Raw genomic sequence first — 26,005 nt, forward strand, 5'->3', positions numbered from 1 at the left:
ACTTTACAAAATATTGCACACTGTTTTAGCATGCAGTTTACATGGAAGAAATAGTCAAGTGCACTTAAAACCCCAAAATGCAACTAGGATTTTTAAAGATGTATCATGAATACTATTTTAAGGTACAACGACATGTTTCAGACTCCATAGCATTCGACCTTACACTTAAGACCCAACACATTAAGACCCAGTCCTAACTGCAAAGAGCAAGAATGCTTATAAACTGTATTGTTGCATTATCAAACTGTAATTGTTACATAAAGTATATTCATTCCTGCATCCTGCACTCCTTGTGGTTTCAATAAACTGAAATAAGTAATGAGTAGGAGAATGAGTTTAACAGAAATAACTCAGTACATCCTATATGAGCTTTTGTTACTGCATATGTATTGCAATCCAGGGTAAGACTTATTAAACTTTCTGAAGACTTCTGAATAAGATTTATTTATAAATCTGTATCTCCCTCTCCTTCACATACAAAATTTTATATTGCACAGCAAAAGTAAAAATCCAGTTTTCCTATAACAAGCATGCTAAACATTTAATATGGCTTTTGTAGATTCAAAGTATTTCCCTTTTGACATCCTCATGCAGTATTTTAGAATAAATTTGAATACAAAGTATGAGAAAGAGTAAAAATAAAGCCAGCTATAACATTCGTCAGAAACCAAATAAAAAATATGAGTTTATCAAAAGTAGTTGGTCAAAGGATTGACTGGTCTTCTAGGCATACTTATCAACAGTATTTTAAAAATAAAGTTTGTCTACAAATACTAAAACATATACAACCTCCTCGATGTTCCACAGAAAGACAGGAAAGGTAAATAGGTTAACTGAGACTTGCTTAATGGCACCAGCAGTCCCATAATCCTCTGGGAAACAAAGTTCCCAGATTCATTCTTGTCCAACAATCAAGAATCAAGAATGATTCCTTATTCACTCTCGTCTGACTGAAATTTACATTTTACTAGCTTTATTGGTTTACCTGAAGCTCTACAATAGCTTATATGCAAAACAAAAATATTTATAAAAATAATAGATATGTTGTATAGTTTTTTAAAAAAATAAACCATGCAGCTTCTGTACAAAGTTAAAAAAACAACTGTACAAATAGACTTTTCTATTGTGTAAAACTCATGTTTGTGGAAGTCTTCTGTTAGGATGGGAATTGTTTTTTGCTTAGCGATAAGATGCTGTTTCATAACTTTTCCATCATTCATTTCTTTCACTTGGCATTAACTGGCCATTTAATTTCATCAGAAGTTTTACGACGAGACCTGCCTGTACAAGGGCATACAATTAAATTCTAATCAGCATTTCAGATCAATGACACAAACAATTTAAATATATGGCAAAGGTAAGTATACAGAAATGTTAGAAATTACATCATTTTAGAAAAAATAATGAAAAACGAGAACTAGGTTTTCCTCATAAATCAGAAAGTGTTTTTCAAAACATTAAATCACTTCATCCCTCTATCCATATTCTTAAGAATCAAAAGGCAACTACTGTCAAAGTATACAAGACACTCAAAGCTGTAGTTCTGTTGCAACACATTTTAACATGACATATTATCACTAACACCACCCAATCCCAAACTCCACTAGTTCTGATAGAAAAGTTACCAGCTCTAACTCTGTGATTCTTGTCATATTTAAAATTGTCCTTAGAGTCTAAAGCATTGGGTACATGCAACAAACAGTTTCCATTACAAAAATTCTATTCCCTAATAACTGTAGATGTATTTTTACGTATTTTGAACCCTAAAGGTTTCACATACTAGGAAAACAAGCAAACATTCTGAAACATTAGCAAGAGTTCTCATTTGAAAATCATTTTTGTGGGGACTTGGTTGGAGCATCTTTTATATGGAACAAGGGTTGTCAATCTCAAAAGAGAAGTCTAGGAAAAATAATTCAACATAAACAGAGGAAAAATGACAATGCTTACCTGTTTGGTATGCACAATAAAGCTCATTTTGTTTTCCAGACTGTGTATTTGAAAACATGTATCACCATCTCCCAACTGCCACATAAAGCAGCCATACTTTAGGCTGAGGAGTAAAGCCTACAATGAAATGCAGTAAACCGTCACTCAGAAAATACTCTCCATACTTACAAACTGAATTTTCCTTACTTTTCCTTACTTTAGATAGGATTCTACCTAAGTGAAACAGTATGTTCCATTATCTAGTTGTAGCTTATAAAGTAGTCAAGTGGAAAAATACGAGGCTTTCTATTAGTAGTGCCCTTTGAAGACTTCAAAATCTTGGAAATCTTCACAGTCAAGTCGGATGTGAAAAGAGACTAGTAAAAAAAAAAAAAGTAGAAAGTAGGAAGTAGCATGGGGAATTTAAGAGAACAGAATTAAAACTTAGCAGCTTTTATTGGCAGATCACGTAAGCTGACCTTTGTTTCCATGTTGAGGAGATGCAGCCCTTTCACATTGACTCCTACGTACACTTTGATGACTTTATGGCTACTTGAACTTGCTTTGGTGAATATCTGGCCGGTGAAAAAAGCTGCTCCGTAAGTAGGAATTTCCCAGCAGTTCTGCAAAAACATGCGCTGAAGGTGATGCATCTCTTTACTTACACCTTCACTGGTGCTGAGGTTCTAGAAATAAAAGAACAATGGCAATCAACACGTCTTCCCAAATAATTGTGATTATTTGAAGAAAATCCACAGTTCAGTAGAATTCCCACTAAACTAGTATTCCCAAAGTGCTTTCTAGAAACCATTCTCCTGTACCTATATTAAACCCTGGAGTCACAGAAAGGCTCAGATGCCAAAACAGACTGAGGCAGAAAGCAGTTGCCTGTATGAGCATCAAAAAATCTTAACCACAGACACCTGAGCACTGCAGATCCCCACAATTTTCCCTCTCTCAGAAGTACGTTGGACTTGTCAGGCGCTAAATACATTAAATCCAAAAAACCCTAAGCATTCACCTTCATCAACCCTTCAGGTGTTCCAAGGCATGTTCAGATGAGCAAGTATCTCCCCCAAACACAGCGTGGATTTTCTATTTTTTAAACAAAAGGCAGCACAGCTTTGTTTTCTTCAGCAGAGCCCTCACTTGGAGTGAGACGTGCTCCTGCTGTTTCCTTCCTCTTCAGTAACATGAAACAGTCGCAACAAAGGGTTGTTAGAATGCGCTCCCACCTCAGAATATACTGGTGTAAAGCACCCTAAATAGAAAAAGGGGAAACAACTTTCTGAGTTCTGAAACTAAAAAACATTTCTGAAACAAAAAACTGTCTGGGCCACACATGAGAAGGCACAGGGCCAAGAGGGAACATAAGTCTTTAGCAATTAGGGGGCCATAATTGTGGGTGTGGTGGGTGGCACCAACCTCTTTGGTTCTACACCCTGCATTACTGTTTATCTGAATTCTACACAGCTATTTTTAAAATGTAAAATATATGAATGTCTTTGGAACAAAGATTGCAGCTCCTTTCCCCTTCTCTTGCACTCAAAAATAATGTCCAAAGAACAGAAGGCTAAAAAGCTGTGCTCACTCTTACGTATTATCAGATAAAAGAAAGAGTAGAGAATACTCTGCTGTGCCCCCTTCTATACCAGTCTTAGAAAAACCATCATCTTCCCCTTCTTCATCTATATTACAAAGATGATCTGCTGGTTTCTGACAGAAAAGGTGTAGGCATCAGGAGAAAGCATATGATTGAGTAACCTCATCTTAAAGAAATTGTGGTAAGGCCTGAAAACATTCCTTGTGTGCCTCTGCAGAGTTTCCTGTTGGCTACTGTAAGTGATACATGTCAGCTGGTACAATTCTCCCCGTCACACCTCACTTCTTCCACAATTTGTTGCGAAGTTCGCTAATTTAATTTTCAGGTGTGTCTGACCCAGTTTGGAATTCACAGCCCGAAGTTAGATGTCTTCTACAGAAGCAGCCCAAGTCCACGTTTAAGAGTTTTGCTAAATGACCTACTCTAATCAGTGTAGTTTGTGAGTCAGTACCACTAACGTCTCTAACATACAAGTTACATTGGCACAAAGGAGTTTATGGATCTATCGCTGCAAGAAGATGGGAAAATACAAATCAGCGTAGATTTTCTACATGTCCACCTCAATTGGCAACATCCCCCAATGGAAAGATAATGTTGAGGATAAATGAACAGATGACAAAATTATACTTATTTTTAAGAAACAAAACAACTGTAACTGTATAAGAAATAGAGCGTTCCAACAACCCATACTAAAAATTCAGAGCATACACATTTCCAGCTTCATATACGAGAATTTTTGTTCATTAACTGACAATTGGTCAAATATATGTTTAAGACAGGATTTTCTAGAATTTTACTATTTGTCCTACCTTGTATTCATGAAGTATCCTGTTTGTCCAGTGAGGAGCTTTACTCTTCAGTTTAGTGATTGGCACTATGGATTTAAGATTTTCTTCACTACAAGAAAAAGAAAGCAGAAAAGAAGTTTTCCTTCATCAAACAAAGTAAGGACTCAGAACAATGGCTGCCAGTTTGCATCTTCAAGCCACATACACAGAGCTAGACAGTCAGCTCCCATTCTACCTTGCCTCCTCAGATGAGAAGCTATCCTGAAATTGAAGCTGGGGTTTCCTAAGATGGAGAGCAATTCTTAGTTAATGGCCATGCAGTTGACAGAGCTTTGTGTTAACCTCTCTGTGTCACGCATTATGGACATGGCAGGGGCAGGAAATGCTAGCAGCAGAACACGACTCTTACTTGATTACAGACCGGTTTGGTGGTTTCCAGTTTGGAAGCCAAAATTATATACGGACAGTCGCTTAAACCAGAAAAATCACATAACTTGGTAAGGATGACAGCTTATGGGCACTCTTCCCTTCAGTGCTGTGTTCAGTACCAACAATAGCCAGGCCCGTTCATCTCCACGTGAAAATTAAATAGCTTCACTCTCGTATTATGAGCTATCTATAGAAAGTTCTATTTTTAAAAGAGGCAACAAACACTAAAAGGAGGCTGTAAAAGCCTAGTTGGCTTTCATGCACTATTAATATAGGCTGCATCCCTTTTACACTGTATTTGTCCACAACTTCACTACCAAACAGAAACCCCACACAGGACAACGCATCTGGGTCACTGCTGGTTTTCTGCTCAGCAAGCTCATTCATCTGGCTTACTCTGTACAGGTACAGTCCCTATGCCTAACAGAAGGCAGAGAAAGGAACGTGCAAGTGAGGCAGTACAGCCAGCCCTTTCAGAGGCAGCTCCCACTTGTATCACTGTAACTGCAGCAAAAAAATGCACCTGATTTACTGATGGTGGAGGACATAACCAAGAAAAGCAAGCCAACACAGCTCAGCTGCTGCTGTGAATGAGAAGAGATAAGAAGTATAGTAGCCTCCCAGGATAGCACAGCTGCTGTTACATGAATGAGCTGGGGTGGAGTTGGTGGGGGGTGGAGTGAAGGTTCATACAGCAGAGGAGCGAAATCTTGATGTGTTCAGGTACAACTGTAGGAATGTATGTGGGAAGAAAAAAGCACATCCCAGAAGAGCTCAGCCACAGCTCCACGGTCAAGTGACGAGAAGGTGAGAGAAAAGTACTATCTGGCACAGCCCTGCTGGTGCTGTGTTCCTGACCAATTTGGTGTAGCATTTCACATGCAAATGTGAACAGAAATAACACTCTCCATGGTCTCTCCATACCCCCTCCAAAAGAGGGAGGAAAGCCAGTCCAGAATCTGGTTTATCTGGACATAGTAAGGAATTCCTTCAGCATAGTCCAGTCTCCATCCTGTTAAAACCCTTCACTCACATGAATACCGTTATACATTTTCATATTACTGGATCTCAGCACAGACTTGCAGAATACAGAACCTCCATCCCTCTGCCTGGGACTGCAATAAGTAAAGTTAGCGTGTTTATCAGACACCACACCTAACTTCTGTTAATGCTACAAGGGTTATATGGTCACTCTGAACTAGACCTCAGTGACAGTAAATAACGCTATACCTAAAATTTGAGAGCTTCACACTAAGTGGAACTATCTAAAATGTGTCACTGAAAAACAAAATCTGACATTTTAAATGCACATACTTACTTCAGAAAGCCCTGTTTATGCTTCTTGCTCTCATAATTTCCATAGACTATTTGTAGGAGCAGACTTGCGAGTGTGATCAGCTTGGCATCAGGTGATGTATAGAAACCTTTCAGTAAGTTATATCTGGCTTCATCAAAAAGAATAAGAATAGCTAATGGATCCTCAATCTGTTAAAAAAAAATAAATAATTAATATGATTTCATGGTAAAACAAAATAAGCTTAGAAACAAGAAATACAATTTCTCATTGATTCAGAGACAGAGCACAAAGGTGTGATCCTGCTTGAAATGTACCTTTTAGTAATGCTTTGCAATGGTAAAAATGACATTTTTTTTTTACTGACTTAATTCAAGACTTCATTAATCTAACACATTTGCAAATTAAAGGTGACTAGCACACCATGCCCAATCAATAGGTTCACAGAAATACTGATACGTGTCCTCCTCCCCCGCCCCCCATTCCCCAATCAATTTTGAATATATTTGAATAATCCCACTGAAATTGACTAATTAAGTATTGGATACATCATAGTATGAGGAAAAGAAAACAGAGCATGACAAACTGAGACTGGGGCACATGGACTTACAATAAACCAAACAGTTCAGAAGGTGAGAAATTAAGAGAGTCTGAGTGAATGTTGAGAAGGCATAGGGCAGAACTTGAAGACAAAGTCTTACAGAAAAGGGAAGGAGAGAAGAGATCTGATTTAAGTAAGCATGGAAATTACTACAGTCACTAAACACACTGAGTGTTGATGTTCAAGGTGTCCTGATTCAGACCATGGTTTCACGCTATCACTTCTATGTGCAGACCTTTTTTTCTATTTCCAGTGGAAGTCTCACATCTCTTCTCAGGAAAAGCTGTGAAGTTTCCCTCTGAGGATCCAGATTTGTCAGTTCAGTGAATATTTCAGGCCAGTCTCGAATATGCTGCAAAGGCTTGTGATATGGCTTCAGTTGGAGGCCTAGAAAATACCAGTTTGTTTATAAATAAACAGAACAATAACCTAGCATATACATATATGGATGTTAAATTCTGTGCCAGAAACAGAGTATCTCAAACTGAGGACTCATTAACAAACAGTTTTCCAATGCTTTCTAAACTGCTACATATAAAAGGTTTTAAAAATACAGACATATTGACAAAACTCTTGGCATATACTTAATAAAAGGATGAACCTTTGTTGTTTTCATCTTCCCAAGAGTGAACTTGTATTTAAAAACCTAATGGAATATCAAGATGGATCATAAAGCCACAAGTAGAGGGAATCCAGAAAGTAAGCAGACATATTAAATAAATCACAATAATTATTATGGGACAAAGTCCAAAAGTCTGATTTTGACGGAAAAATACAGATATAGCTTATCTTGCAAACATACTTGCCATTTTTGGAGATATAATCCATAAACCTTTCACAACAGACATTCATTTTTTTTTAATATGTGAAATATCTTATCAGGCTACTATAATTCAAATTTACATGTTCTCCTGTCTGTATCAGAGATGATATAAATGCAGAGGTTCCAGCTACAGTCCTGCTATATACATACCTTCAGCTGTGGTCATTCACTTGTCCTGCCTGTCTTTGTGATTACTGTTTAGCTGTTTTCTAGTAGCGAGGAACCAGAACTGCATTTGTTTTATCTTCACTGCCCTAGCTTCTACATTGTGACATTTTACCTTATATGTAAAAATTCAAAGGACCTATTATAGTGGAACATGTTTTCACTGAGGATAATCTATCTATTCACTCTACTTATCCCCCCTACATTCAAACACAGAAAAATATTATCCATCCTATATACAAGGAGACTATGTGGTCTTTACAACTGCATGCAACAAACTGCAAGAAATGTATTTTTAAAACTTGTCATTAATTGTTTGAAGGACTATATATCAGAAACTGATTCATTTTTAAACTTAGGCTAAATATCTACAGAATTGCTTCGTTTTAAACAAACAATGTATCAGTGAATATTTCCCCTAAAATGCAAGGGTAGTATTTCTGTGATTTAAGTAAAACATGATATATATGCTTTAAAAAGGCAGTAAGACTTAAATACTCAAATACTTCTTCCCTGTCTATAGCAGAAGGACTGGACTAGATGATCTTTAAATGTCCCTTCCAACCAAAGCCATTCTCTATGATCCATTCTGTTCCAGGTATTACATTCAAATGTGGGTTACAGTAGCCAGACTGCATACAACTACAATACTTTTATATTTAAAAAAAGTAACAATGCAACAGTGCTGAAGTAGTAGAATAATGACATCAATAAATAGAAGTTTGAATGCAAGGCTTCTGTCTTAACCGTACTGTCAACACAGCAACACAGTATCCACTGGACCTTAACTGTGTTTTGTAAACAGAAAGGCAATCTGGAACAGGCTCATCTTCCAAGATGAAATACATTTTAGGTGCCACAGTGAGAGAGTCAGACCTACTGGAGATAGCCAAAACAATGAGTAAAATAAAGTTATCTGTAACTCTGAAAGCACATTTTGGAGATATCAGGCTGTAACGGCTGGGAGCTGATCTACTGCAGGAAAGCTTAAGCAGAGGAAATAGAAAATTGGGTCTCACTCCTTATGCAAAATATATAAAGAATGACACCTGTAAGGATCACAGAGTCTCCAGGAGGGGCAAAACATGTTAACAGACAGCCTAGATATAAATTAATTCCTAAACATGGTTTGTAAGAAACTGATACAGAGTATTACAAAACTGTCAGAGACCATGTTTCCTATTTTCTTAAGAAAATTGTCATTTTTTTTAAAGCCAAACAAAAAAACCTGTGATAAACTCTCAAGTATAACTTCCCTGTTACTTACTGAGATTCTCAGAACAGATCCAGATAGTGAAGTATTGCTGAGTTTCTTGAGACAAACGCATCCCTTCCATTATTTGCTGTACAGTGGTATTATTTCCATGTTTCAGCTCAACAGAGCGGTATGACCCATCCATACGATAAATCCGCGCCTTTTCATACTACATAAAGAAACAGTGTTTAATTCTTTAATGTAAACTTATACAAATTATTGTTGGTGCTTGACACTGTTGAGAAAAAACACACTGCACAACTTCTTCATATTTTTGTTTAAGAAAACTGTATGTTTCATGTCCCATGCAACTTCTTATGAAGTGTTTTTTTTTGTTTTGTTTTGTTTTTTACCACAGTAACTACAAGATAGGTTCTACTGATATTTGAGCAGTTTGCTTCTGTTTAACTCAAAGGCAAGCAGGAACTTACAGAAAAAGGGATCTGGGCTCAACTGCCTAAACAGATCCTGAAATGACTACCTCACTATTACTGGCATGTTATGAACTATTCTCACCATTAGTCTAATCCAAAAAAGGTTAATTTTTCAGGAGGAAAGCACCATCCTTTACACAGACCCCAGCAAAATAAGAATACAATCTCACTAAGATCTTTTAGCCCTTCGATAATATTGCTAATAATAAATCATTTTCCCCTTTCAGAATTCCCATAGCCTTCAGTGATTTACGTGTGGGCGCAGAGTGCGCTTTCTGAGAGACTGAAATCAGGTGCTTAAAGCATATACATACACAAGTCATACAAAGTAAAGAAACATCTTGTATTCATCTCTCCAACAGGTTCAATGTTTCAGCTTCTCAAATAAAATGTTGCAAGATTGTGTTATTTCCTCTCCTCAAATCTACTCAGTGCTCAAGAACTGAGTAGCCTATTTTGTAGAAGCCTGCATTTAAGCAGCTGAGTGTCCCTGTTTATCAGCACATAAGTTAATAAGGCATAAAGAAAAGTAATGGTTATATCATCAAAAGTAGACATGAGATCAACAGTTGATGTGATACTTCTACAAATAAATCAAATAATCACATTTAAAGTCTTACTAGCCATAATTATTCACAAAAAAAAAAAATAGACAAAATGCTAGTTTGTCAATATTTACACTAACAATTTAAGTATATTGCATGTTTCCAGTAACAGCTATAAGTCGGCCTAGCTCTTCCACAAGTCTATGTGTAAATTAAACATAAACTGCAAACTATTTAGAAAATAAGCACATACAGGTTTATTTATGGCTTCCTTCAGCAGTTTTGCAGTTTCTTCCCATTCATTTTGTTTGTTCTCTTCACAGACATTCAGTGGAGACCTTCCCTGTTGATCAGTAATGTGCTACAAACAAATAGAAACACAGAAAATACATTGTTTTGACTGGAGATGGGTAAACACTTACATATTTTCAAGATTATTAAGATCCTCAATCCTGGGGTTTAACATTTCATTGATATAGAATGGGAAAAGCAGAACTGAGGAAAACCATTTTTTTGGCAACCTCTCCATGGGATGACACACTTTGATCTGGACACAAAGTATTTCACATGCACAACCTAGAAAGGGGATGTTAAACCACTATTTCTGTACACAAACAGAACTTACTCTGTCAATTTCTGGATGATTCAGTAAAATTTGTACTATTTCAGCATGCCCACCTCCAGCAGCAAAATGCAGAGGAGAGCTAAGCTGGCCATTCAAAAGGTTTGGATTGCATTTCCCTTTCTCTAACAGCATCCGAGTGGCTTCAACTTTTCCATACCTGCAGAGAGATTAAAAACAGAACAGACACAAGTGTAAACAACAATCTTTTTCAGATACTCCTGAATATGAAAAAGTATACTGCCATGCTCAAGAGTTTAACTCTGAAATGACACCAAAAAGAAGGGAACATTAATAAGTTTGTGGCAACTATTGTACACTTACTCGGTACCATCTAGTAACTGTTTATTGGATTCATTACGGACACACCCAACCTTGCTTTAAACAAAGTTGGGGTAGCTGTAGCAATGCAGTCACACCAAAAACAAGGCTCAGCCTTGCCCACAAGTAATGTGATTCTCAAAATCCTTGTGAGAATCACATTAAACCTTCTGACTGTCACGTAGATGTCTCCTGAGAACACCTAAACCTCACACTGGTAATTGGTAAATCTGATGTATGCTGTTCATGTAAATTTTCTGAGAAACACTAAAAGTCAAATAAGTTTTTTGTTTGTTTTCAAACAACCGAGCTTGATTTTCATGTTCTTCAGGTCATCAGACACAGTTATAAATACAGAAGACTAACTTGCTTAAGGACAAAACAAAAGCATTTCTACAACAACTGACAAAAGCTTTGAAGGAATTATAGATTAAAATCATCACAGAATTATAGAATCAGACAAGTTGGCATCTGGAAATTACCTAAATCAGCTTCCTGCTCAAAGCATGACCGTCACCAACACTTGCTATTGCTGTACAAAACTACTTGTAGCCTTTAACCAGTGAAGACTGCAAAAGTTACCACACTAAACCAGACCCAGCAATTAAAACAGGTGCTTCAGGACAGCTATAGGAACAATAGATAAGTGTTTGATCATATGGTATCCATACCTGGTCTCTGAAACCATTCAGATAGCAATTATCTCAAAACCTGAAGCAATATTTCTCTTCAAAAGGTTAACACTAACATTTATTAGAGTCCAACTATAAAAGTCTAGATTTTTTTTTCCTCATTTTTGAGTCTGCATGATGAATTACACAGGTGCTTAGCGCTAAAGAATTGCTACAGCAAGAATATGCTTCATTTGCAAAAATATATCGAACTGACTCACCAGCATGCATAATGGATAGGTGCCCAGTGGTCACTGTCTAACTGATTAACAGAAAACTTTTTGTCCAGAAGGTGGCTTAGTAAATCAGAATCGCCTTCACAAGCACTCCGATGAAGAGGGAAATCATCTACCCACTGGTGTTCCCTATTAAATTAAAGGGAAAGCAGAAGGAAAACACAGTTCAGTAATATTTCAATGACTAACTCACGACTAACTTCAGATCTACAGCTCATGCAGCTAAAATGTGTATTTGTACAACTAGTATTTTAGTCATGCAGTAGCCAAGCCACAGCTGTACTCATTATGCTAAGAAATGCTTTCCTAATGTTTGTAATTTAAAACTTCCTTGACCCATCCTTTAATTGTTGTTTCAATACTTAGAGACTTCAAATAGATTTTTTTAAATAGGCATTTGTACAGTGAAACCCTAAAGAGAACATCATTCTGAGTCTGCCAAGTACTACTGTGATGTAACAAAGCAAAATTATCTATTAAAGAAAAAGAAATGTAAGGTAATACTTGTCCTCTGTGACACTGCTCATGCTACGTTGCCACTTTTCTCTTTTAGGAATCTGAATTTTTGAATAGTCTGGGGCTCCAAGGCCAAAGTATGGATTTATTACCACTTTGTCAACCTGTGAAGACATAATTTAAACACAACTGAAAAAAAAAAGTCTTACTGAGATTTGGTTAAACAATCCCCCATCCAACCCAAGTATTCTCTTGGAACCAAATTTATGCTAGTGACATTTTATAAGTAAAGGGACTCCTGTTCAAGTGTGTGGATTTTAAAACCTATTTGGCAGTTAAGTGTGCAAGAAAGAAATCTGATCACATTAAAACACAAAGTATGCTCATATAAAATAAATGAATGAGCTGTAAAATGAAAATGTACATATGTTTCACAAATATAAAATGAAAATACAGTTCTTACCCTATTGGTATATTGAAGGTCAGACCCAAACAAGGGATTATAGATACACATATCTGCTTTCTCCAGTGCCAGCATTTTACTCTTTATTTCCAAGGCAGTATAACCCATGTGTAACGAGCTCTCTGTTTGACCAGGTTCTATAGCATAGGCAGGGTTTATTACATTTGTTTTAATTCTCTCAAGAGGAGATGGTCTGAATAAAGCTGGGATGGAATGAGACTGAGTATGCCGTTCATCCAGCCACCTGCAGAAGAGAATGAGCAAGTAATTCATTTTCAGGTAATAAATGAATATTTTGGTCATGCCTGGCCATTATTTTGTTTGATTAAGGGTTGTATGCACGATAACTATACATTAAGAAATAATTATAATGTGCACAGAATTTTATCACACTAAATTACTCCCCCCAAATTATTTTTTTAATAGAATATAGTTAAGCAAACGTTTGCTCAAACACATTTCCGGCAGATGCAACCTCTCAAAGAAAAGGAAATTAAGATCTACAGTAAAGGTAGCGATGGTTACAGCCAAAACACGTAACCACACCAAGTTATCGTTTCATTTACTTTCAGTTCATCAGTGTTACTACTCTCAGCATACTCATTTTGAAACTTAAAGCAATTTGTTTAAAGTGTGAGCTGAGGTTTCAGTATGTACGCAGACTGAAGCTTCCTTTGATAACTTAGAAACTGCTAATTCTCTTTCATGTAGGCTACCACCTGCTTTTTCACATAGCTTTGCTGAAGATTATTCTGTTTTAAGTGGACTCCTCCTGATAATATAGAACGGCTTTAGGGTCATGTGGAACAAGACATTTTAAAAATCTAAAGTCAGGTTTGCATTTTAGGTTTCCACACATTCTTTCTCGAAAGCTTGAAATAAATTCATACTTCACTAGAATATAATAAATTCTTTTTAGTGATTTACCCCAGAAATGTAGAAGAAAGAAATAGATGCTCTGGAATGAAAGATCCACTGACAGGATCATTTGGATCTTGCCAGTCTAAGAATGTGGCTTGCAGTTCAGAGCACATTCTTAGGCCTGGATTTTTAAGTCCCAGATCCAATCAATCATGTCCTGCAAAAGCTATGTTCCTTTCACTTACTCATAGTCCTGCTGAGAGGAAGGTCTTTAAAATTGTGGTCATTGTGCTCTAAACACCCTCTTGCCTAACTGAGGGTATTTTCAGGTAATTTCAGTTGATAGATTAATTTGAAAAGTTCAAAGTACCATATTGAAGTGTTATTTCAGACTACCTCCCTAGAGAATAATCCATATAAACTCTTTTCTATTATACTTCCAAAGTTTCTCTAACAGCTGTAAGCCTGGTGACGCATTTTAAGCAGAGCTTAGAATCTGAAGGCATAAATTAACAAATAAATATAAAATCTGGCATAATGGTATACACAGAAATACTAATGAACTGCACAAAAACTACACACAGAACCTTGCCATGCAGTAGCCTGTAATTATTATTATTATTATTATTGTTATTATTATTACTTTTTGTATTAGCCAAGAGCTTCACCTGACCTTATGTGTGGCAGAAAAAGGTGCTCATAAACATGATGTTTTCCTATTTCCTATTAAAGGCCTCATTAACCTACAGTTCAGACAGACTTACTCCTGCAAATAAGTTCATACATAAGTATGTCTGGTATTTCTTTGTTAAGGGGACATTAAATGTAAAAAAACCTGCTCACATGTTCAAATTTCAAACTCCTATAAATCTGGCTAAACAACTAATCACCGTTCTGAAACTTAATTCACTACTGCAAATAAACATGTATGTCTGGGAGAGATGCACTTCACTGTTTCTAAAGGCAAATCTAAATGGTATAAAATTAATAAGATATTTCCACTGCAGTCTTGCAAATACTCTTATTGGTAACATTCGTGTCACTTCCAGAAGATTAAATATTAGTATTTTATGTGATTTTATAAAACATTCACTGTAAGCAAGGACTTCCTAGAAGCCACTTGATTTAAACAAGCACACCATTTCTCAGTTTACAAAAACATTTTGAAAAAGATTTAGAAATCTGTTGTCATGGTTTTAGATTCTGATAAACATGAAGAAAGCAACCTGATATCAGTATGATTTTCTTTTTATTCACAACAATGTAAAAAGTATTTGCAACATCTCCAATTTTTTTTCTCTTCTATTTTACTGTACTTTTATTTATGGCATTTCTTACTTGTCCAAGGCAATTAACATTCTTGCAGTAAGTGTAGCAAAGTGGGTGCTGGATTCACTGCAGACCCTCATGATGTCTTGTAAACAGTAGAACACGGGACATCCTGGACTGTATGCATATTTTGTATTATCTGTAAGGGAAACATACTCTGAAGACTCATCAAAGAAAACAATCTTATTTTCCCTTCTGCATCTTTTGTAGTTATGTGTTCCCAACTGAGAGTAGCTGAACTTTTTCCATACAATAATTGATAAAAATTATACACAATCCTTACATAACAATTTACAACTCAGAAGACTAGCCTTAAAAAACATGACGTGTTCAGTTACTACACCATCACTGTGATCAGCTTCATCTGAGAAATTAATATGAAATGTTTACTGTTGTCAGAAAAAAAAAAAAAAAAAAAGAAAAAAGAATAGGGCTTAGGAACTGAAGAAGTGTTTAACGCTATTGGTAACTCCACAATGGTATTTATTTATTTGATAGTTTTTATCCTTAAGGACTATCACAAAAACAAAAAAGGAGTTTCACCAAAGGCACACAGACACTTATTTCAGGCTTGTTTTTAAAAACTTTCCCGACAAGCAGTTTACTTAGCCTTCTAAAGAACTTCTTCACCATTCCACATTAAACAAAACTGCTTACAGAATTCACTAAGCATTCTTCTCTGAGTAAACAACGCTGAATTGAATAGTCTGGATGCCTTATTTACAATTGCATTCAGCAAGTTTAAAGGAGGTGATTACAGTTCAAAACATATGCATTAAGTGAATAAATACAGCTTAAATCCATAAGTGAAAGTGTGCTATAGTTATAGGAATAAATGCAATCCATTAAAAACAAGTTTTTATGCAACATTTTCAAGTTTTAAAGTGGTCAGAGACAGGTTTCCATGCAAATCTAACTTTTTAACGTTTAAATACAAATCATACAGTGTAGTCATAAGAATTCTTAAATTCTCAACTGAACTTCTACTAACACAAATGCAACTTCAGAAATTATATTTAGTGTTACCTTTCACAACGGTTGGAACGATGTAAAGTGATGCCTCCTGGCCTGTCTTCTCTCCATCAAGAGGAAACTTCTTCATTAACACTACACGCTTCCCTAGTACAGTATTAAAAAACAAACAAACAAAAAACAATTAATTAATCAAGAAAACAAAACAACCCAGAGTTGGCTAACAGAATGCTTACCAGACCCATCCTTCCTAATTTTAGGAAGAAAAGTCACTTATTATTAGCTATAATGTAAAGCAAGGTTAGAAAATCTAAATAAATACACAAAGCAAAGAACATAAATATGTATATACCCATTAGCCTGAAAGATAACAGACTGTACACCTTATTTCACAGTAATTTTTCTATGCCTCTAATTATTCAGGTAGCATTCACTCCCTAAACCACTCATCTTTAAGTTAAATAAGATTCTTTCTGAAATGGGAAAGTGCAACTGCATGCAATATTTCAGGTTAGGGTAATTCATGTCGTGGTAGGACAGTATTTTCTGCATTATCCTCCCTTCCGCCCTTACAGAATCCAGCATTTTGTTTGCTTTTCTGACCACAGTTGCATATTTTAGCAGAGGCTACACTAAACAGTTCATATTAATGCATGGTTCCTGAATCAATTCAAAACTCCCCAAACTATGTAAAAAACAGACAGTTTTTGCTTTTGCTAGGCATCCCTCAATGCGTACTAATGCTATTAAGTTATTCCATGTTTTCTGCTTCACTGCCTTTGTTAAGTCTATCCAACCCCACCTATTGCCACCTACAACATTTTACTGTTCAACCAGTTTATCCAAATTGTTAGCACTGTCTTGTCTGCACTGACAACCTTCCCAGTGTAACCTTACTTACAAAACAAAGATGAGGTGCACAGCAAAAAAAAAAAAAAGTGCTTTAGTCAGTATAGTTTATACCAATCTGGAAATTAAATAAGCTGACTAAACCAATTTTTGTCAGCACAAACACAAGGTCACTTGCTGGACCAGCTATGTCACAGTAATAAAAAAGAAAATGTAGCAACCAAATTATAATTGTAACTGATACAGTTATGCCACATGTTTTTTCACGTAGATATTGCATCTCTTATACAATGCTGGCATCAGATCAGACCAAGGTTAAAAAAGGTGCTTCAATCTGTTTTGCCAGAAGTTTAGCTATAAATCTCAATTTGAGGTGGAATAGTAGAACAAACAGGCAAAGTTTCACTTAAGAATCTTTTAGTAAGCATTTTATGGACTTGGAAGGTAACAGGAAACAATGGTAAATGAAAGGTTTTAGCTGTGTGGTGGTTTTTGATGTAACTCAAAACGTACCTTTTTTTTTTTTTAATTTCACGCTCTTGTATTACCTCCATGTGTCCATTTAGATTTTAAACTATTTTATAGAGCTATCAACAAAAAATCAGACTAGAATATTTTTACCTTTAATACCCTGATTGGCTGGTGATATTGGTTTGGTGGCTTCTAATACATAATCCAAGATGCTCTGGGTTATCTCAGTGCTTCCCTGCAGTTTAGTTTCCAGCAAAACTTTCTTTCTTTTTTTCTTTTGACCTTCAATGGGAACTTCGAGCAGCAAAATCTTTCAAACAACAAAGAAACAAAAGGTGTTTAAGCACGACTTAGACAAGCATTGAACAACTGGGTGGGTTTTTTTGTTTGTTTTTAGGTTTGTTTTACACCATGGTAAAAGCAGTAACCAAATTCATGAAGTATTGAATCTGGAGGAGCAGGACAGTGAAGTCAGAATGACCTCTGCAACAGTAAGGTTAAAGATAAAAAGACAAGGCTGCTCTCTTGTACTAAGCAGCCCACAGGGCGAAAGGCCCTGATGTGAAATGAAAGACAAGGAAATTACACAACCGTAAAGTGCTCAAATAATCTAACGATGGTGTGACACACAGTAGGTATGTGACATGCATGTATGTTATTTAAGCAATCTTACTATCAGATTTTCTTTTTTGCTTTATTATTATACATTTATTATTACATACTATTTTTTAAATGTTAATAAAGAAAAAATCTTAAAGTTTTACTTCATAGGATTTAGCTCGATATTCCCGAGAGTTCAGGCTAGCAGTATTTTTTGGACGAATCACAGCAACATAGGCATCTCCAAGGTTTTCTGGGTTTCCCATCTCTCCTCCTGCTTTTTTAATCTTATCCCTGGAAATAATGAATAAACAGTAAGTAAAGATTCAGCTGATATTAAAAACAAATCCAACAGCACACTAAACACCAGTATGCAGTGGTTATGTCCGCTGATTCTTTGTGTTATTCATTTATTATTCATTATCTCTTTAGCTGGAGAAATACCAATGGTTACTATACTTCTGCTTACTTTTCATGAAATAATAACATAGACAAAAATAAGAGAATGAGGAAAATCTTACATTACGTACATTTTATATGAATAATCTTGTTCTCTAAACCACTTTTACAGTAAACATATTTTTTCCAATTTGTAAATAACTCTTCACATTTTGCAAGCCAGACATAAGGCCAAAGAATTTTAGGACACTGAAAAAAATGTTTTAAAGTTATAAGCATGGTAATTCACAAAAGGTGCTGTCACAAAGTACTGTATTTCTATCAGTTACACAGGGATTTCAGGAAAAAAAACTTGAACCCTTTCCTTTTATTTCTCCCAATATGAAGTAAAATAGCCTTGACTACAGTCCAAGTAACAGAGCTGATAAAAATAAGCTAAAATATGGATTTATTTTTTTTCTTTAGCAGGATTGTAAGCTGAGCCACAATCCATTCAAACACAGCTTCTGGAAGCAATACATCTTCAGTTTTAGCAAAAAGTGAACAGAGGTCTCACATTTGATTTATTAAAAAATTTTGCTTACACTTTAATACAACCTAAAGTGACAACTCCTGTAATTACAAAATCTTATGAAAATGATTGGGAAAGCCTCTTAGGGCTAACAAAATCACTTCATAGATCAGATTCAAGACAGCCTGTCATGTCTGGCCACGAGCACTTTTCAGATGATCATTTTCTTAATTTGCACATGAACCTCCTCTCAGTCCACATGCTATTTGCAGATTAATCTTTCCACAAAGATTTTTAATGTTACTGTTTATATTTTCTTCACCTTTTCTAGGAGAAACAGAGGTCTTCAGATTCCCATGCTTTTAGTCCAATATTTCTGCTGGGATCAGACTACCTGAAAATACATTGAAAACATACATAAATAACAGCACACACAGTTTCACCTTCAGTTAAGACAACTGCATTAGTTAGCTGATGTAGTGGTGGCACTTGAGTATATCAGGAAAGAAGTATCTAAATATGGATTGGCATTGCAGTAGCTTCTAGGAACATTGAATAAGCAACGCACTAACTCGTGAGATTTAAAGGAACAAGAAACACCCATCCCTTGCAGGCAGCTGGGCAAGGCGTGGTGTCTGGGTGTCCTTACATGCACTGGGGTATGTTGGGTTTGGGTCACAAGTGTGGAGAAGGAACCTGCGTGGCCAGGGCTGGGCCACCTGGGTGGCTGGTGTATGGGCCACAGATGGATTTGCTCGCAAGGAGGCTGCTCTGCACTCAATCCAGAGACGGGATGATGATAATTTCAGGAAACAAATAGCTCTGAGAGCTGCCACGTGACTTCAGAAAACAAAAATGGAGAGTGAAGAAGGAGGATGTGACAATAAAAACTTTCAGAAGACACCACCTGTGACTTGATCCTAACCAGACCCTTATGGCTGTAATGCATACGTGTCCCAGCAGATGTGGGCTCTGAAGAACATGCTTTGAACAGATCCCTCCGGAGCTGCTGGCCCGTCCCCGCTCCCTCACACCTCCACTGAGGTGTGCTGCACTCCTTTGACCTCCCAAAGGAAGAGGCCCAGTGTGCACCCCTGAGGTGGTTTCTACCAAGCTGCAATGAGGTGACTGAAGCTGCACTTCCTCTCCCACATGAATCCTAGAATCACTAAGCTTGGCAAAGGCCTCCAAGATCATCAGGTCCAACCATCCCATACCTCCAAAGTCACCCACTAAACCCTGTCCCTAAGCACCACATCCAACCTCTCCTTGAGCACCCCCAGGGACGGTGACTCCACCACCTCCCTAGGCGACCCGTCCTAGTGCCTGACTGCTCTCTGTGAGCGGAAATGTCTCCTCATTTCCCACCTGAACCTCCCCTGGTGCAACTTGAGGCCATTCCCTCTAGTCCTGTCACCGGTTACCTGTGAGAAGAGGCCGACCCCCAGCTCCCCACCCCTTCCTTTCAGGCAGTTGCAGAGGGCAATGAGGTCTCCCTGAGCCTCCTCTTCCCCAGACCAACACCCCCAGCTCCCTCAGCCGCCCCTCACAGCACTTGTGCTCCAGGCCCCTCAGCAGCAGCTGGACACGGAGCATGGCCATGACCCCTCCTGCAGCGGGCAGCACCCCCCTTCCCTCCCCGCAGCACCCCGGGCCCTGTGGCAGGGCCATTCCCCGCCTTCCTCGGGGCCGGCCGCCCCGCGCCCCGCTCCCTCCTCCCTCGGCCTCCTCTGCCCGGCTCCCCGCGGCCGGGGCCGCCCCAAACTTCCCAGCCCCTCCCCGCCCGAGCCCCGGTGCCCCGCAGAGGCCGCCCCACAGCGGGGATCCCCCGGGGGGGCCCCGCTCTCTCCCCCCTTGCCTTCTTCGCTGCCGCCGGCGGCCGCCTCCCCCGGCGCATCCTCGCTGGGCGCCGCAGCCGCGCCCCGCCGCGCTCCGCCCCGGCTCCTCCCCGCTCCTCCTTCCCTCCCTTCCCTTCCTTCCCTCCCTTCCCTTCCCTTCCCTTCCCCGGCCCGGCGGATCCGCTTCCCGTCGGAGCCCCGCGGGCCCCGGCCGCCCATGAGTTTCCGGGTCGGCGGTCTGAAGGGCTGCTGCTGCTGCCGCTGCTGCCGGGCGTCGGCTGCGGGCGGAGAGAGAAGGAGGGGACGAGGAGGAGGAGGAGGAGGAGGGCGGCCGGGAGCATGAGGCGCTGCTGCCGCCGCCGGGCGGGGAGCCGCTGAGCCGAGGGCCCCGGCAGCGCCGCCGAACAAAGGGGGAGCGAGGCGGCGGCACCCGCAGCCACAGCCGCAGCCGTGCCCAGGGAGCCCGGAGCCCCGGAGGGCGCCGCAGAGCGGAGCGCGGAAAGCGGCCGGCGAGGGGCGAGCGAGCGGCGGCCGCCGAGCAAATGGAGGCGCTGGGCGGCGGCCGCCGGGAAGGGCCGGGGGGAGCCGCCGCGAGCAGCCGGTGAGTGCCCGGCGGGGCTCGGCGAGGCACAGCCCGGAGCCCCGACCCATCCACCGTGTCCCGGGGGGGTCCCTCGGAGAGGCAGCGCCGGGGTGCGGAGGGGAACGGGCGGCTGGGGGCCGGGCGGGGGCTGCCCGGGGTGGCTGCCAGCCGCCGGGACCCGCCGCCAGCAGCCTCCCCGCGGCCAAAGCTGGAGGGCTGGTGTCTTGGTCTGACTTTGTTTGATTTCCAGAAGAAGCACGGCGAGGTGTCGGTGCGGTCGCTGCTTTATGTAAGGGGCAGGCTCGCTCCCTGAGGCGTGTCTGGGCGCACGAAGCTGGCTGCGAAACGCCAAGAAGCCGGGGCAGCCGTGACAGCCCGGCCCGGCCCGGGGCGCCAGGAGCCTCGCTGCGGAGTGAGGCGCTCGGGCAGCCTCGCCAGGAGTTTTCACGGCCCCGTCCTTCACTACGGGGCCGTGCTGAGCTGTAGCGGTGGGCGCAGCACCCGCAGACCTGCCCCAACTTCTTTCGCTTTGCAAAGAGAGAGGCGGCTTCCGAGGGAGCGAGCAGCCGCGGCGCCCGGCAGCAACAAGAGGCTGAAAGGCAGAAGCTTTCCCTGCCCGTACGGCTGCTTTGTCCTTACTTCCATCTCTTTGATTATAAACGTGAAGCGTAGCGTGTTCACTTCTCCTTAATTTCTTTTCGGTACACGGGAAAGTGCTCTCCTTCCCCTAAAAGAAAAAGGGGTTATTCATACAGAAAGTGACAGCGTTTTTCAACTTCTAACACGTGGCTCGTGTACCTGAGGTATACACAGAAGTGAAACGGTGGAATTTATAACAGGATTTAAAAGAAGTCTCTTTTTTGTTTTCTTTAAATTGATGTAGAAAGTGTGAGCAGCTGCTCTTGCAAATAAGAGACCAAATTACTGAGGAGGCTTCTGGAAACTTTAATTCCAAGACTTGGTGGTCTTGTACTCAAGCAATTCCCACTTCAATAAATTTAGTTTAGCCTCTACTAAAATACTTCATTCTTTGTTTTAACAGATTATTCCTGAATTAAAAGTACTACTAGAAAGCAAGCAATAAGCTAAATAATGTTGGTGATGCTCTCTCTTTGTATGTACATCAGTAGAATATTAGGAATGAAAATAATTTGAAAAAGAAAAAAAAGTGGAATGATTTATAGTGAGTAGCATCAGTAGCCAAAAGAGGAAAATCAAGCAAGATATAAGATCTACACGGCCCTTTTTCTCATTTTTACACGTGGTTTGCCACGTCTAGCCAGGATGAGGTATGTATAATTGTCTGGTGAGGCTTACAGAAAGAACCTGGAGCTTCCGAGATGCATATATATATATATATATTGCGTTTAAATTTACTTCTGTTTGTCAGGTATTTCTGTCAGGATTACACGCTCCTGAAAGTTAAAGGAAACAGCTACCATGCATGCTACACCAGTCGGTTTTGGTTTAGTGGAACAACTTCTTAAAATGGTTTTAGACAGTGTCGTCAAGTCTCACTTACGTGAGAGCTTGTTAACGCGATGGCTGATTCAATGTGTCCTGAGCACTTTCTCACCCATTAGTCCCTGGCGCCTTTGCTGTGATTGATTAGCACTAAGTTATTTTTGTTGTTGTCATTGTTGTTTCAGTAATAGAGCTTTGTTGATCAGTTTTTGACTAGTTTGGCCAGCAGAGTTTTTTGTTTGTTTTGTGGTGGCTTTGTATGTATGTGATTTGTTCTGTGTAGATTTCACGTAGGCTCCATTACCTGAGTGGTAAATTAACTTCATCTTGAAATCTGAATTCTCGAAGTTGCTTTCTGGTGTTGTGATTGTTGGAATTTTGTCACCTTTGCTAAGGTGACCCCTACCAGTAAACGAAGTGGAAGTCTGGAGGTTACACATGTCTGTACTGAACCTGTTATGTTTCTAATCCCACTGCTGTATAGTAATTGATGATAGATAGGAAAGAGAGATCTTTTGTTTTGCTTGAGTAGTAGACCTGTGGAAATTGTGAAACGTTCAAAATGACAGAGAAGATTGTGTTTTGAAAGCTGTCATCATCAGACAAGATTTTTACTGCTTCCCTCCTCCCTCCCAAATACACTGCACATGAATTGCATATATATGTAATTTGGGGGGCCGCAGAATATTTCATGCAAGATTATATCGCATTAACAGTTTAAGCCCAAGCAGCCTACCTAATGCTTAAACTACTAGTTTTCTTCAGAACCTCTAAACATCTTCCGGATTTAAAGTGAAACTGGTAAAAATAGCCCATTTGCCATTTTCCTCGGAGGATTATTACATTGTCTTCACTAGTATCAGTAAAATAGTATGCTTTGCATTCCAACCTGTCTTAATTTGTGTTTATATGTATGTGTGTATGTGTATTTATGTCTTATCCCAAAGAGTAGTCAGGGCGGAGTGCTATACACGTAAGTACAGTGGTAGTTGAGAATCTTCAGTTAATTAGTCCAGAAGTCAAAGTGGGGAAGAAGAGATAATAGTTACCTTTTTTTTTTTTTTTTTAAGGTTTTCCAAATTTCCTTTACCATTCATGCAGTTTTAACAATACAGTCCTTGCTTTCTGATTCTTTGTTTCTAGCCTTATTCCAGTATTCCTGTTTTTAGTAATGAAAAAATAATTATCAGAACTTGGAAACATGCCATATAAAGATTAAAATTTCAAATTCACATATATTTATATCCTTAGCTCTCCTGTTTTGCAAACAAGAGAATTGCCATATAAGTATTTTTAGCTAAGACAAATGCTTCTTTTGACCTAGAACAAATTTTTAGTCGTGCTATTATCCTTGAATTTTCTCTAACATATTTTGTTGATGTTGCTTAAGAGAGGTTTTGATTTAGTGGTTTTGCTTTGATTTATATTTTAAAGCACGTCAATGCTGGACTTGGAATGTTAAAGGATAATTGGAGTAAAAATACAATAACAGGTTGTAAATGGATTACTGCAGTGAAATAGGAGGACCTCTGTGCTGAATGCCTCAGATCCTTCCCGGCTAGGGAGGCTTTCCGGAGCAGCTGCGCGACAGCTCCTGTCAAGTTCCTCGGTAACTTTTCTTGTCCAACCCTTTCCTGACAAGGAAGCTGAGGAGCTTTGTTTCAAACCGAAGCAAATTCTCTAAGAGTAAGGTTAGGTATAAAACAATTTTTTATGTACAGGCTTCTGTACTGGCAAAAAACTTTATTAAATTTCTTGGGGATTTTCCCTTCTTTAATAACAATGGGAAGGTTTTCAATTTTGACATGGACTTCCACTGTGAAAATAGCACTCTAAAAACATAGGAGTAAATAAACCAGAAAGACTTTTAGAAGTACAGCACTCACCAAAAAATCCATGGAATAAGGGCTGTCAGATGGTAGCCAAATGGTGTATATTCATTTTAAGGGAGTATTTTTAAACTGCTGTGAACCACTTAGCCCTTGCTGTATAATAAGGGCTGCAGTGAAAAATACAGTCTAGGCATTTCCAAGTCACTGTGGTATTTGGAGTAAGCTGTAAGTTTGGAATTATCTGAATTCATATTTACAGCTGATGGTCAAATGCAAAGACATAACCCTTTGACGTTTTAGTGTTCTGAAGAAAAGCATAGCTTTAGTTCGAGGAAAAGATCAAGAATAACTGATTCCTGGACCATCTGCAAGACTGTATGCAATACAAGCCGATTTATAAATACATATATATATTTTTTTTAGTAACTAGACGATAAGCTTTGAAAACCAAAATAACCTGAAGGGAGTTGTTTTGCTCTCAGACCAGTTGGTTGTGCCTTACTTTCTTAATTAAGCAACCAAGAAAGCCACAGCTTGGATACCTCCTCTTTTAAATCTTTGTCATTTTGGGGAGATTTTCTAAAATGTAGAGTAGGTTCTAAAATACAATTTATTTATTTATTTTTCAGGAGCCAATATCAGAGGAAGGCATCAAATACTAAAGAAAAAGTCCATTGCTTATTTTCAAATTCAGGTTTCACTAAAAGTCCTAAAACACACTTCATGAAGGCATTTTTTTTCTTAACGTAATGCTCTTGAAACTTACATTTAAATCACTTTCTGCCTATGGCAAGTTAACAAAAGTATAATTTGTAGCAAGACGTTTGTTTATATCCTTGAACATAATAGCTGATGCTGTTGAAGCTTGTGTTATTTCTTTTCCATGCAGTGTTTCTGCCCCATCTTGTAGTAGCTGCTCTACCTTTGTGTTGTGTTGGTGTTTCCCCTGTATTTATTTGGGTGGTTTCTATCTTTTGAGTATTTGTCCTTATTTTCCTTGATTTTCTTCTGTCCATCTTTTCCCATTGTATTTCCTATTATCGTGTTGTTCTTTGTTGTCTTATACCTCTGGAAGCAAAGGTCAGTTTCTTCTGTTGACAACATGAATGGCTTCTGATGTGGTGCATGGCTCTGTTGTGCTCCTGCACGTGGAGCCACGATTGTCTCCAGCATCATCTGCTGTGGTAGGGGCTGGTGAGTGCTGTTGTACTCACCTGATGCCTCTCTCTTGTGAAGCTAATTGGGTGGGTGACACCTTTTTACATATAGAATTAAAGGTTATGTAAAGCAAAACACCATTTTGTTTGGACTTGGTGTGATTCTAAATCCCTCTCTGATAGGTGATGTCAGCTAGAGGTAGCCTGTGAGATAACTTAGTTGAAAAGTGGTAAGAGAATAAGAGAATGATTATGGCTAAGTGTGAAAATCCTTTTTTTTGGTTTAATTCTAATATAATTATCATAAAGTCTTGACTTGAAAAAAAATCCTATCCTATAGGAGTGTTGGTGACCTTTTTAAAATGAAAGATGCTTTGAGGAAGACACAACTTTGGAAGTTTCAGACCTATTACTGGAAAAATACCCTTAAAGTTAACATAATGTTAACTGTTCATATACTAATGACATATTAATTGGAATTCAGCAGAGAAAATAATTAGATTT

The 26,005-nt window shown here is 38.9% G+C and overlaps 2 protein-coding genes across 5 annotated transcripts in view; one reads left to right on the forward strand and one right to left on the reverse strand.

The window, feature by feature from the left end:
* Positions 1-1,053: 1,053 nt before the first annotated feature.
* Positions 1,054-19,552, reverse strand: KRIT1 (KRIT1 ankyrin repeat containing). 2 transcript variants are annotated; one of them, XM_032182108.1, is made up of 18 exons: positions 19,277-19,552; positions 18,950-19,021; positions 17,882-18,011; positions 17,268-17,427; positions 15,852-15,944; positions 14,835-14,964; positions 12,636-12,879; positions 12,221-12,336; positions 11,702-11,845; positions 10,492-10,648; positions 10,120-10,227; positions 8,900-9,056; positions 6,880-7,031; positions 6,068-6,234; positions 4,342-4,429; positions 2,409-2,615; positions 1,951-2,067; positions 1,054-1,281 (listed from the first exon to the last, which is right to left on the reverse strand). In XM_032182108.1, exons 3-18 carry the CDS (start codon positions 17,981-17,983, stop codon positions 1,213-1,215), a joined length of 2,211 nt encoding a protein of 736 aa, XP_032037999.1. In that variant the 5' UTR covers positions 17,984-18,011; positions 18,950-19,021; positions 19,277-19,552; the 3' UTR covers positions 1,054-1,212. The 2 variants fall into 2 exon arrangements, with proteins under 2 accessions (XP_032037999.1, XP_032038000.1); XM_032182109.1 differs by lacking the exons at positions 1,054-1,281; positions 1,951-2,067 and adding an exon at positions 2,094-2,306.
* A 1,246-nt stretch (positions 19,553-20,798) lies between these two features.
* ANKIB1 (ankyrin repeat and IBR domain containing 1) overlaps positions 20,799-26,005 on the forward strand; it is a 97,422-nt gene continuing 92,215 nt past the window's right edge. For all 3 annotated transcript variants that reach the window (XM_032182634.1, XM_032182636.1, XM_032182635.1), the window contains exon 1: positions 20,799-21,066. The gene's annotated coding sequence lies outside the window, so the exon portion shown is untranslated. The remainder of the gene's footprint in view (positions 21,067-26,005) is intronic.

The sequence above is a fragment of the Aythya fuligula genome, chromosome 2 (assembly GCF_009819795.1).
Source record: "Aythya fuligula isolate bAytFul2 chromosome 2, bAytFul2.pri, whole genome shotgun sequence".
In the NCBI taxonomy this organism is placed as follows: Eukaryota; Metazoa; Chordata; class Aves; order Anseriformes; family Anatidae; genus Aythya; species Aythya fuligula.